At 56.7% G+C, this 13,020-nt stretch overlaps 1 protein-coding gene and 1 long non-coding RNA gene across 3 annotated transcripts in view; one reads left to right on the forward strand and one right to left on the reverse strand.

The window, feature by feature from the left end:
• Nucleotides 1-513: 513 nt before the first annotated feature.
• On the reverse strand, nt 514-1,954 carry LOC131278162 (uncharacterized). Its single transcript, XR_009185407.2, has 3 exons — nt 1,826-1,954; nt 735-782; nt 514-646 (listed from the first exon to the last, which is right to left on the reverse strand). It is a non-coding gene; the product is annotated as an uncharacterized lncRNA (long non-coding RNA).
• Nucleotides 1,955-3,006: 1,052 nt separating this feature from the next.
• LOC101414564 (serotransferrin) overlaps nt 3,007-13,020 on the forward strand; it is a 60,176-nt gene continuing 50,162 nt past the window's right edge. The window contains exons 1-7 of one of the 2 annotated variants that reach the window (XM_012521192.3): nt 3,007-3,282; nt 5,161-5,330; nt 9,835-9,943; nt 10,491-10,667; nt 11,203-11,350; nt 12,017-12,072; nt 12,551-12,729. In XM_012521192.3, coding sequence (XP_012376646.2) covers nt 3,240-3,282; nt 5,161-5,330; nt 9,835-9,943; nt 10,491-10,667; nt 11,203-11,350; nt 12,017-12,072; nt 12,551-12,729 — 882 coding nt within the window. In that variant the 5' untranslated portion in view covers nt 3,007-3,239. The remainder of the gene's footprint in view (nt 3,283-5,160; nt 5,331-9,834; nt 9,944-10,490; nt 10,668-11,202; nt 11,351-12,016; nt 12,073-12,550; nt 12,730-13,020) is intronic. The other variant, XM_058294978.2, reaches the window with a different exon arrangement.

Here is a 13,020-nt window from a genome sequence, read left to right on the forward strand (position 1 = left end):
GCCCAGCGTGAAAGAAAGTGCAGCCTGCCCAGGAATGGCGCAGCACACACGGAGAGCTGACACAGCAAGATGATGCAACCAAAAGAAACACAGATTCCCGTGCTGCTGACAACAACAGAAGTGGACCAAAAAGAACATGCAGCAAATGGACACAGAACAGACAACTGGGGCGGGGGGAAGGTAGAGAAAAAAAAAAGACTCACGCCAATTCAGCTGGGTCACACCTTAACCGATGACATCATCTAGAGGGCCTGCTGCTCAGTGGGTTCCCACTCACGGGAGCACGACAGGCGAGTGTATCTTTCGTGGGGTGTGCGATTCAGTCTCCAGCACTGCTCCTCTATCTATTGATATGGCCACCCAAGTTTCCCCCTTTATTCTGTCACTATTACTACAGCCAGTTATACTGATTGATTTTCAAAGATAACTTGCATTCCTGGAATAAATCCAACTTGATAATGATTTCTTTTCCTTTTAAGATATTGCTGGATTCAATTGGCTAATATTTTATTAGGAGTTTTGCATCTATATTCATGAAGTAGATTTTCTAATAATTCACCTTTATCATGATGGCCTTGTTTGTACGTGCTTCCAAAGTACAGAGGCTTCAAAACTTAGGAAAGTGTGTCCCTTCTTCTTCTAGTCCCTAGAAGAGTATATATAAGATTGTGTTATTGTGAAAGATCGGTAGTATATCTTCTAAAATGCTTGGTAAAATTTATCAGTCAAGCTACCTGACCCTGCAGCATTCTTCATCAGAACAGCATTTTTTATGAATTTCCCTGCAAAGAAAATGGGAACACTGAGAATCTTCCATTGTCCGGGTACTCCAGAGGGGTAGGAGAGAGAGAGAGACAGAGAGAGGGTGTCGTGCAGGACGCCCAGTTTTCCTGAAAGGACCCTGCCGTTCCTTGGTCCCCCCAACTGTGCCTGCTCCCGCAGTGTGGGGCTGCGGGTGCCTGGTCTGAGGGTCTCAGGCTGAATGCACGGCCTGATGACCCCGACTGGGGTCTTTCAGAGGAGGCGGCCCGGGAAGGGGGCAGAGGGCAGCGAGGGCAGGGGAGTGGAAGGCGGAGGAGGGGCTGGTTCGAGCAGATAGTGCCTCTGTGTTTGCTCTGCTTCTTTGTAAATTAGGCAACGGTGGGAAAAAACAAATATTGGGTCAGAGGGCCAGTGCCCCCTTCACCCGCTCCAGCTAGCTTCCCCCAAACCTGCACGTCCACACACGTTCCGCTCTTCCCACAAGGACCAGCCGTGCGGCTGAGCGTTCGGGTTTCACAGTGATGTGGGAAAGACTGGGCCTTGCCTCCCGCCCGCCTGACCGGACGCTCCCCCACGTCTCCCGCCCTCTCGTCCGCTCGGGCCCGCTCCTCCTGCTCCCACTCCCTCTGTAGAAATAAAGTGAAGGTCAGCACTGAGAGGCGGCTGTGGTCTAGAGCAGGTGGCAACCGGGAGTTTTGAGTTCAGAACCTTATCTGGTAGGGTTTATGCAGGGCCCAGAGGCCGGGTGAATGGAAGGGGCCGCAACGTGACAGGCCCCAGCCCCGCTCCGCGCGCCAGTCCCCGCCCGAAGGCCTCTGGCAGCCTGACCAGCCCTGGCAGGGAGGCCCAGGCCGGGCGTCTTTGGAGAAGGGGCAGCTCAGGCAGCGCCGAGTTGGCCGCGCTCTCAGCGTGGCCCGGATGAGCCCCTCCGCCGCCGTGGGCCTGGGGCGGTGGCGCTCCCTGGCGAGTGGGCCCACGAACCCGGAGCCAGGCGGCCTGACTGCGCTCTGCCCGCGTCCCAGCTGGCCTGCTCACGCTAGCGGCCGCCTGCACCTCCTCTCACCTGGAGAGCGGGGGCGCGAGCGCCTCTGCCTCGCAGTGTGGCGATTGCTCAGTGACGTTCTCAGCGCTGCCCAGCCTTAGCAGCGAAATAGGGACGATGGTTTCCCGAGTCCAGAGTGCCTCTGGCGTAAAATTAAAGGACACAGCGAGCACTCACCTGCAGCCTGGGTGGCGGCTGCGCAGGGCTCTGCTGCTGTCCTCTGAGCAAGGCACGTGCGGAGCTGACGCGGGAGCAGCTGCCTGCCCGGCCTCGTGTGCGCTCCTTCCAGAGCCCGTGGCGCCGCGTCCTTCCTTCCCCAGAGCTGCCTTGGACCCCGGCGCTCTGCTGAGGCCAGGGTCTCGGCTTTACGGGGTCTGCAGAGGGCTCGGCCTGGCCAGAGCTTGCTCCTCCTGCCGAGGGGCTCGGGCTGTGGCCTGCCCCGGGGGAGCCGGGCCAGGAGAGGCTCAGCGGCTGGACCTGGGGGGCGACCGCCGCCCCTCTGCCGTCCGTGCCCTCCACTGGGCTTCCCTGCGCTCGTTGCGTCAGCCCAACGAGCGGCAGCTCCTTCCCACCTCCCGGCAAGGGCCGCGGCTCACCGTGGCCCCAGCAGGCGCGGGGCAAACGTCAGGCTACGTGCCTGCCCGCTCTGCAGCCCCCATCTGGCCAGCCCTGCCCCTGGCTTTCCCCCCCAGCCTCACGCCCCTCCCTCAAGGTCCCCCACATTGTCAGGCATCGGGAATGCCTGCTGCCGGGGCAGTGAGACTCTACCCCTCCCAGGAAGCCAGGGCAGCCGGGCCCGTCTTCCTCCGCGGCGAGGAGCTGCGGCTAAGACTGAAGACGGGTGGGCGGGAGGGTGGAGGGGACTGGGGGGCGTTAGGGCCAGAAGCAGGGTTTCCAGGGTCGCCCGGGAGGAGGGCGTCGTGGAGACGGCCCCGGGCCTGAGCCCAGCCTGCTCTCCCTGCTCCACTGTGGGGAAGGGCGTCGTCAGCCGCAGGCCCCGGGCTGCACTGCCCTGCAACTGGGGCAACTCGCTGCCGGCCTCGGGGCCCCGGAGTCGCCTCTGCGGAGGGAGGAGCGAGGGCTGGGGGCGCGCGGCCGCTCCGGCCCCCAGGACCCCGCTCCCGCCCCCGGCCGGGTCGGCCGCGTTCCCGGCAGGGCGAGCGCCGGGTCTCGGGGCGCGGGGACGTGACTTCCTGCGGGCGGCGCTCGGCGGGGAATTCCGCCCCGCGGCGGCCAGCGCAGCGCGGGGGTGGTCGGCGGGGAGGGGGACGCGGGAGGGCGAGGGCAGATTAGGCAACCGCGCTGCGCAAACACCGCGGGGGCAAAGAGCGGGCCCGGCCGGCGCCCGGGCCCGATAAAGGGGCGCGCGGCCCGGGGCGGGCAGCACAGAAGCGGGTCCGTCTGTGCTCGCCCTGCGCGCCGCACCCCCGCGAGGATGAGGCTCGCCGCCTGCGCGCTGCTGGCCTGCGGGGCGCTGGGTGAGTGGGGGGCCTGCACCCCGGGGCTCTGCCCGCGCCTCCCGGGCTCCCTGGGCCCGCGGCGCTCTGCCCGGCCCCGGCCTCGGCCTCGCGGCCCTCGGCTCGCGGTGGTTACGCACGTCTGCGCGCAGCTGCGCCCAGGGCGCGGGCCTCCCGCAGCCTCCCGCGTCTCTCCAGGGCTCGCCGCCGCGTCCTCCCCCTCCGCTCCCTCCTCCTCCGCCTTTCCCGGTCCCTCCTCTCTCTCTCTTCTCTCTTCTCGCCTCCCTTCTTTCCCTGTCTCTCCCCTCTGCTCATCCTCTGTCAAAGCGTCTTGCAGCCGCAGATTACAAGAGATTAGGGCAATTCGACTCACATTTTATGAAAACCCACCCGCCTCCTCAGTCAAGCTCAGATCCCGAGCTGGGCACCCAAGGCCTGGCCTGGCCGTCCCTGCCCTGGCAGTGAACTTCCCACGGAGCCCCTGGCACTGGGAAAGCCCGGCTCGGGGGCCTTGGCAAGTGCCTGGGCCGCTGTGGGATCTGGCCTTGTGGGGTCCGTATCCGCCCCGCGATGCTCTGCTGTGTCGGCCCCCTTGGTGAGGTGCCTTTTAGTCCTGGGGCTCCCGACCAGGGAGACTGCTGGGAGCGCCGGCCAGGGGGCCAGGCCGGGGTAGACCCACCTTTGGAGCCTTCTGTGTTTAGATATGTGCCTCTCTTGATAAACGAAAACCCCGGGGCGATGGCCCTGCCTCCCTGCCCCTCCAGCACCGAGGGGCTCCACACGGAGGAGCCAGGCTGGGGCCAGCTCCCGCCCCTAGGGTTGTGGGAGGATGGCTCTGTGGGTCTGCCACTGACTCAGGGGGCCTTTTTGATCTGTCGTGGGCAAGAGCGGGGTGCAGGGGGGAAGCCAGGCTCGGTGGGCCCCTCCCTACCCTCCCTGAAGGACTGTTGGTCCCCCTCCTGCTTTGTGCTCTGTGGCTCTTCACCAGAGCCCTGAGTCAGCCTGCGGTGAAGGGATGGCACCCAGAGGCTGGCAGTGCCAGGGCACGGGCCAGCAGTGGCACTCGTGTGACGGGCTGGTGCTTCTGCGAGCTCGTGGGTTTCAGTAGCAACAGACAGGGCCGGCTTCAGCTTTCTCTAGAAATGGCAGCCAGAAAGACTGGTACAAATCTAGGGAGGGTGCAGGGGAAACAAAGAGGAGGCCACTGAATATGGGGAGGGTCTAGCTGTTCCTGGAACAGAAGATGACAGGGCGTACAGGCAAATGCATTATTTTTGCAAAGACTTTTCTCCAACTCCTGATCAAGGACAGGGACAGAAACTTGGACTCTGTCTTCATTTGTTCCTGGGCTTGCCTCTCCTGAAGTCCCAGTGAAGAGAGCAGCAGACGAGGAGTCTGGAGTCCTTGCTTCTAGGCCTGGCTCGACCCTGGGGAAAGCATCAATTCTCTGACCCCATTTTGCTCATCTCTAAAAGATGATGCTTCCCACCGTGCTGGCTTTGCAGAGTTGCGGAGCCAGCGAGTTCCAGCGGCTGGAACGCCGTGTGCACGCTGAGGTTGTGGTCATGGCAGGGGCTACGAAGGGGAAGCAAGGAGGCAGAGGAGAATCCGGGGCACCAACCTGCCCTCTGCAACTGAGCGTTGCTGGTGAAGCCGACACCCCTCTGGCTGGCTCAGGATGGTCAGCAGGAAACTGGGAGGCCATTATGGGGCCTTTCTCTTTTCAGAACGGATGAAAAACATAAGGGCACCAACCTCAGATGCGGTGGTTCATGGAACGGGAGGGGGCAGAGGAGGGAGCAGAGGGACGTGGCACCCTGGCAGAACCCTCAGCGGGTGGTGCCGGCTCTCCCACCAGCACGGGGAGTGGGCCCCTTAGACCCCCTGCTCTCTCCCCAGGGCTATGCCTGGCTGTTCCTGAGACTGTGAAATGGTGTGTTGTGTCCGATCCTGAGGCCAAAAAGTGTATCAGTTTACGCGACAACCTGAAAAAAGTCCTTTCACCAGATGGTCCTCAACTCGCCTGCGTGAAGAGAACCTCTTACCTGGAATGTATCAAAGCCATCGCGGTAAGACACTCCTGCTTCAGGAGAGTGGGATAAACCCGTGCTTTCTCCTCCTGCCATTTTGGAACAATTTTTTACTCATAGGAAGGTGGCTGAGGTATGGAGCAGGCAACTCCCACCACTAATAAAAAGGAAGTAGGAGAGGGTCATCTTTATTGAGTCTTAAAGCAAGTGCCAACCTACTCTGAAAAGCGACTGTTTCCTTTGTTTTTTGTTTTAAAGGTTTATTTTCTATTTATTTCTCTACCCGCCCCCCCCCCCCCGTCTGCTCTCTGTGTCCATTTGCTGTGTGTTCTTCTGTGTCCACTTGAGTTCTTGTCAGCAGTACTGGGAATCTGTGTCTCTTTTTTTGTTGATGCTTCATCTTGCTGCATCAGCAATCCATGTGTGCGGCGCCACTCCTGGGTGGGCTGCGCTTTTTTTGCACAGGGTGGTTCTCCTTGCAGGGTACACTTCTTGTGAGTGGGGCTCCCCTATGTGGGGGATACCCCTGTGTGGCACAGCACTCCTTGCGTGCATCAGCACTGTGTGTGGGCCAGCTCACCACCTGGTCAGGAGTCCCTGGGTTTGAACTCTAGACCTCTATATGGTAGGCGAATGCTCTATCAGTTGAGCCAAATCTGCTTCCCAAAAAGTCACCGTTTTGAGGCACTATGTTCTTTGAACTCAGGAAGAAAACAAGGATGCCACAATCAAAATTTTACATAGCATTACTTTGGAAGTTCTTGGTACACCCAAGAAGGAAGATGAGTGATGCACCCAGGGAAGATGACTATGGTGTCATGATTCCAGATAATAGCTGATCCCTTTGTTTCCTTGGCCTACCAGAATTCTGTTCTTTCATTCAGCTTTGTTTCCGTACATCTGAACTTGCGTCAGACTCTGTGCTAGGCAGTGGGTCTGCAGTGGTGAATTCAAACACACGTGGTCCTTTGTCCTCAAGGAGCTTACTGTCTAGTTGGAGAGAGGAAAAACAAACAAACCGTCCAATTTCAAATTGTGTGATGAATAATGAAGGAGAAGAGCAGGGTGCTGCTAGAGCCTCACAGAGGGACTTGCTTTGGCCTGGGTGGCCGGGGACAGCCTCTCTGCGAGGGAAGCAGTGAAGCTGAGCCCCACAGGGTGGACATGGGGAAGCCCGGCCAAGGCCTCAGGTAGACCACTCTGGGCCGTGGGCAAGAGCATGAGCAAAAGGCCCGAGACCAGGGAGAGTGGGGCTTGTTTGGGGAGCTGAAGAGAAGTCAGGGTGACAGAAGCAAGTGATTAGCTGGCCTGGAGGGAAGGAAGAAGTGGAGAGGATGAGCCTGGTTTACTTCAAGGAGTGAGTGCTTTGCTTCAAAGAACTGGACTGCCATTTTGATTTTGTTGTGAGTCTGGTTTCAGGGCCTAGAGTGACTTAATTATAACCCTTGACTCCTGACCCACTTTCACCTTTGGTCCATGCATGCCCTCATATGTCAGTATGTTAATAATATAAAATATTATCCACGATGCCATGACCTGTTCCTAAAACTTGATCATTGCCAATAGCTTACATCCAGGGCCACTGTGTGGCAGCATTGGACTCCATGTGGACAGCACCTCTTGAGATGGGATAATCCACTGGCTCGTTCTACAGTGACCTATGTGTTTCTCCATCTAGACCAACCCAAATCCCAAAACCCTCCTTCCATTTTATATCAGTTTTATGACTTGATTAGCTATGCCACAATTATTTTATAGTTATGCTTTTAAAAAATACTTCATAAAAATTTAAAAAACCCAAAAATTTTATAAACACAGCATATTATTAGATATAGTCTTTGGAGACTTGCCTTTCCTTCATAGATATAATGCTCCTGAGAGTCACTTGTGTTGTTGAATGTTCATCATTTTTTGGTCAGTGGGCATTAGGATTCTTTCTAGTTTTTGCTATTAGAATCAGGGCTGTGATGGATATTATTATACAAGTCTCCTTGTACACATGTATTAAAGTTTTTTCTTGATTATATATTTAGAAACAGACTTGCTGTACCATAGAATATGTGAATAAATGACTTTTGAGATAATGCGAAAGTGGTTGTTGCAATTTCCACTCCCACCAGCAGTGTATGAAATATTAAGCTACATAGTTCCCAGTGAGTTGGATATTTATCATTATGAAATAATCCCCCCATCTCTGGAAGTGCTTTTGCCTTAAACTTAATTTTTCTGGTATTAATATACTACACTAGTTTTCTGTACATGCTTTATTGTCCCCTTTATCATTGAATAATATGTAATTCTAGCTGGAGAGTTATTTTCACACTTTTGCTAAGTGATACTCCATTGCCTTCTGGCTTCTATTATGGTGTTGGGAAGTCTGGTGTTACTCTGCCATTCCTTTGATCATTTACTTTTCTCTGGCTACTTCTGAGATTTTGATACCTAGGACTATGATGTTCCACAGAGCCACTGTGATATTCCCAAGCATGGAAATCTTTGTATTTATCCAATTTACGGTATAGTTAATCTGTGGAATCACATTTTTCGTCCATTCTGGAAAGTTCGCATCCTTTAAATTATTTCTTTACCACCTTTTCTTCATTCAATCTATTTTTTAATTCTAAGATTCCAAGAAGACACGTTTGGCCTTTTAAATCTATCTTCCATATCTTTTATCCCCTATTTCATAATTTCCATCTCTGCACCTCTTTTTTGGCAGCATTTTGGATAAATTATTAAGGTTTACCTTGCTGTTCCCTACTTTTCATTTCAACCATGTCTAATCTGCTGTGAATCTGATCATTCAGTCATTGATCGTTTGATCTGAAGTTATATTTTTATTTCTAAAAGTTCCAGTTTTTAAGTTTTGTTTTTTTTTAAAAATCATCATTTCCCATTCTCTGCTTATCTCTGAAATGGCATCCTTCATTGCACACACAACATGAAACACTTGATATGTTTCTCTTCTCTGTTGCACCTGACATTTCCAACCTCCACAGACCTCGAGGGCACAAGTCAGTTGTTTCTGGTGTCGTCCACTCATTGTGGTTTACTTTCTTTAGGGTTTGTTTGTCTTCCACAGGAGATCAAGCTGTATTTTAATCTTCCCCTTCCTTACTGGTTCAGGTAGGGGAAAAGCCCTGCTACTCTAGGCTGGGATTTTATTTTTAGTATATGTTTTCATGCAATGTTTGGGACATACTTCTACTGAAAAATCGCCTCTTGTTTCCCCGAAATTCAAATTTAACTGGCAAGCTACCTAAGTGAGTCTATGCCCATTAAAGAAACTTAGTCACTAAAGTAACTAAAAAGAAGTTTTGGTGGTATCAAAATTCCAGGCTTCATCTCCCGTTCTGCTGTACCATCCCTAATCTCGGTTTCTGAAGGTTGCCTCATTGTTACAAGGTGGCTCTGTAACTCCAAGCATCACCTCTATGTTCCAGGAATACTTTTAAATCAATACTTGGTATTATACATAAAAATAAATCCAGATGGATTCTGTTATTAAAATACTGGGGTAAATAGAACAGATTATCAGATCTATGTAGAAGAGATAGCAACTGTAAAGCAATGGTATAAATTGCAAAGGAATAAACAGCAGATCTGAAAAAAAAAGAAAATAAATGGAAATAAAAATACAATTAAAACATAAAATTAAATTAAAATCAGCAGGCTAAAATATATTTGCATAAATTATGAGAAAGCATTAAAATGTATGTACTCTTTAAAGAAACCATTCACCTTACTAGGAAGTGTATAAGAAAAATGGCATGAATATACCATTCACACAAAGAAATTATAATAAGAAATGTCCTTTATCATTAATAATAAAAATATAAATTAAAGGAAATTCAATATGGTAAAACACTAAGCAAGTGTCATGAAGATGTACCTGGTGGCTGTTTTTCCACACTTAGGATACTATCTCAAGAGAACAGTTTATCAGAAATAAATGTAAGATTAAAGATGTTTATTAGAGTGGTATAAGTTGTAGCAAAACAATTAGAATCAACCATAATGGGTTAAAATTTATGAAATATTAAGGGATATATAGAGATATGTATTATAAACATCCCATAATATAGTGGATATGGATATTTTCCTTAAAATAATGAAATGTTATAGAGCCCTTTAAAATAATAACATTTGTAGAAATGGAAAATTTCGTATCATGCAAAATAAGTGAACTGTTATAAAACGTTATGCACTCAAAACCCCCAGCTATACAAAATGAACAAAGTTATGTGGTGAGGTAGAATTGCAAGCTTGCTTTATTATATTTTAAAAACCTTTAAAAACTGGGGCAATATTCGCTTTTCGATCACAAACACCAAAAAGGGGAAAAACTAGAACTCCTGCCTTCAATGACAACAAAATTAATTTAGATAGAAATGAATGAAAATGAGGCGGGTGGGAGAATGATTTATTAGAGTGGGGTTACCATGGGAAAGGGAAAAGCCCCCCAGCCCGTCCCCTGCCCGCGAGGAGCGGGAGTGTGGCGGCCGCAGTCAGGGTCACCGGGCCCCGGGCTCTCCTCTCCCAGGCCAGCGAAGCGGACGCGATCACCCTCGACGCGGGCTGGGTGTACGAGGCGGGCCTGTCCCCCTACAACCTGAAGCCCGTGGTGGCCGAGTTCTACGGCTCGAAAGACCGTGAGTGCTCCCCGAGGCCCCCGCCGTCCCCTGGCGGCGCTGCCCAGAGCCGCCCTTTCTCGCGGGCCGTGGGCGTTGCTCTCCGTGGAGGGTGGGGGGCGCGGGGGGCCCGCTGGAGCCAGGCCTGGTGGAGGCTGGTGCTCCTGGGCCGGGGCTTGGGTCCCCAGGAGGATCAGGCAGGCGGTGCGGAGGGAGGGGTCCCGGGTGTGGAGGCCCCCGGGAGCACCGTGGCCCAGGGCCGGCCCTCTGGAGCACATGCCCCACAGCTCCTCCACCACGGCCCGCCCCTCCTGGGGCCGCGTCAGGAGGCAGGAGGGACTTGGGGGAGCCGAGGGTGCTGGGGGCTGGGGTGCTCGGTGTCGGCACACACGGCAGGGCCGGCGCAGGCAGGCATCTGGGGCCTGGGCCTGCGCCCTCTCGCCCCTCGACGGCGTCCCCTCCGTGGTCTTCTCCGGCCCTGCCAGCCTGGAGGGGTTTTCCAGCTCCTGCACCCTACCCCCCCGGGCGCCCAGCGCGTGGCGCGCTCTCACCCAGCCTCTGCCCGCAGAGCCGCAGACCAGCTACTACGCGGTGGCGGTGGTGTCGGCCGAGAGCGACTTCCAGCTGAACGAGCTCCGCGGCAAGAAGACCTGCCACACGGGCCACGGCAGGTCCGCGGGCTGGAACGTGATCATGGGCTTGCTGCTGCCCCAGCTGCCCGAGCCCCGCGCGCCCGTCGAGAACGGTGAGCTGCCCGGGCGGCTGCTGCGGTCCCCGCGCCGGCGGGCAGGGCGGGCGCGGGCTCCGGGCGGCGCCGCGGGCTCCTGGCTGTCACCCTGCGGGCCGGCTGCCCCAGGCCTTTCTCCTCTGAGCCCTGACACCCCGAGAGGCAGTCCTGCAGGGTGGCAGGAGAGGGCGGCGGACCTCACAGAGGGTGTGCGCTGGGGCCCCGCTTCCTGGGCCCTGAGGGTCCTTCCTGCCGTGGCTGACGTGCGGCACGCTGCTGCAAGCGTCGTTGGTGGCCGCCGGGGGCCAGCTCTCGAGGTGGCTTCGCGGGCCCTGCCGCCACAGAGCGGCTGCGCTCGGCCCTGCAGCCTCTGCCCCTGCAGGGCCGCCCGTGGGGCGGAGCCGGTCACGCGGGGAGGAAGGCCTCGATCTCGAGGAGTTGGCGCCCGGGCGCGGGCTGGGACCCCGCCTGCTGGCTGTGCCCTGGGGGCCGGGGGGATGCAGCTGCGGCCAGGCCGGCGCAGGCCCGCGACGCTCCTCTCTGTGTTGGGCAGCCGCGTCCCAGTTCTTCTCGGGCAGCTGTGTCCCGGGCGTGGACCGCCAGAAGTTCCCCAAGCTGTGCAGCATCTGCAAAGGCACCGGACAGAGCAAGTGTGCCGCTTCCTCCCAGGAGCCGTACTTCGGCTACTCGGGCGCCTTCAAGTGAGTGAGACTCCGTGGGGGCAGGCGCACGGGTCCCAGGCTGGCCTGAAGCAGAGCCCGGCTGGCCAGCAGGCTCCCAGGAGGCCCGGTCCCCTCGCGGGGCGGGGGTGCAGCTGAGGACCCTGAGGCCAGGCCAGCACAGGTCCCGCTCCTCCCCCAGGGCGCTCGGCTTGGACTGGCCCGCTGCCTGCCAGCCGGGCCCTCCTCCCTGACGGGGCCCCAGGCCTGGCCCGTGTTGCCTGTGCCAAGGACCCCTGCTTCCCGTTACGGGGCTCCCCGAGCTCCGGGCCTCCCCTCCCCGCCCCTCTTGCTCTCTCTTCTTCCCTTAGTTGGACGCTAGAGCTTTGTGGGATCAAGGTCAGCCAAGGGCACGTTTCCCCCTTCAAGAGACCCTGTGCTCTTACTGTCCAGAGCAGTAACCCCCAAACTCTTTTCTGTGGTCAAGTGTCTTCAGCTGCTTTTTTGCTGCTTTGCGGCCTGGGTCAGGGGCCACAGCTGGTGTGGGCTCCCCCGCCCCCCACGGCAGCGCCCGCGCTGTGGCCTCAGCCCCGGGACTGTGCAGAGTCCCCGCAGGCTCTGCCTGGAAAGCAGGGCTGCTGGCGCGGGGGGACAGGCGAGCAGACTGCCAGGCTGGAGAGGAGGCCTCCAGGGTGCTTCTTTCCACAGGTGCCTGCAGGAAGGGGCCGGCCAGGTGGCCTTTGTCAAGCACACGACAGTATTTGGTAAGGGGTAGGAGAAGGGTGTTCTTTTTCCTTGTCCTCCTCTGTCGCGTTCAGAGGCGGACGTGAGCGCGCTCTGTCCCTTCTTGGCCATGGCCTGGGGCTGTGTCCTGCCCAGAGGTGAGTGCCTCGGACTCCCACCCGGGCTCTGGAGACTCCTCCTGTCCTTTGGCCTCCTCAGCACAGCGGCCCCCCCCTGGGCCATGCTGCCGGGGCAGAGGCCGTGGGCCCACCCACCTGGCCTTGGCGCAGTGGGCCACTGCAGACCGCACCGCTGGTCACCGCCACCCTGGTTCCCGTTTCCCTCTCGGCCTTGCCTGATGGGGGGACCCTGAGCTAGTCCATTTCCTTCTCTGCTCTCTGGCCCTCAACGAATCATCCAGGCCCCCGCTCTGTGATTTGGGGGATTCCCAGGCTGGGGAGGGAGCCCCAGCTCCTGGCTCCTGCCCGCGCCCGGCTCAGGGGCCCGTGCCTCCCCCAGAGAACCTGGCAGACCAGGCTGAGTGGAAGAAGTACAAGCTGCTGTGCCCGGACAACACCCGCAAGCCCGTGGACCAGTACAAGGAGTGCCACCTGGCCCGGGTGCCCTCGCACGCTGTCGTGGCCCGCACCGCGGGCGGCAAGGAGGACTCCATCTGGGAGCTCCTCAACCAGGCGCAGGTACGCCCGGCCCCGCCGCCCGCCGCTAGCACCCCTGCTGGGCTGGGGCTCCCCTCCCCGCCTTCCTGGCGCTGCGCAGTCCTTGCCTGCTTGGGACACAGCAGGAACCCCGCCACGCAGCGTCCGTTCCCTAAGGCTGCCCAGCAGGTACTCCTCACAGAGTGACCAGGCTTGCCCAGCATTGCTATCGCCCACGCCGCAGCCTTGCGAGTTGTGAAGAGGCTCCTTGTTGCTCAATTCCACCTCCTCCCCAAGCCTTCCGAGACCCCCGAGGACACACTGCCTCTCCAG

The sequence above is a fragment of the Dasypus novemcinctus genome, chromosome 4, assembly GCF_030445035.2.
Source record: "Dasypus novemcinctus isolate mDasNov1 chromosome 4, mDasNov1.1.hap2, whole genome shotgun sequence".
Taxonomy (NCBI): domain Eukaryota; kingdom Metazoa; phylum Chordata; class Mammalia; order Cingulata; family Dasypodidae; genus Dasypus; species Dasypus novemcinctus.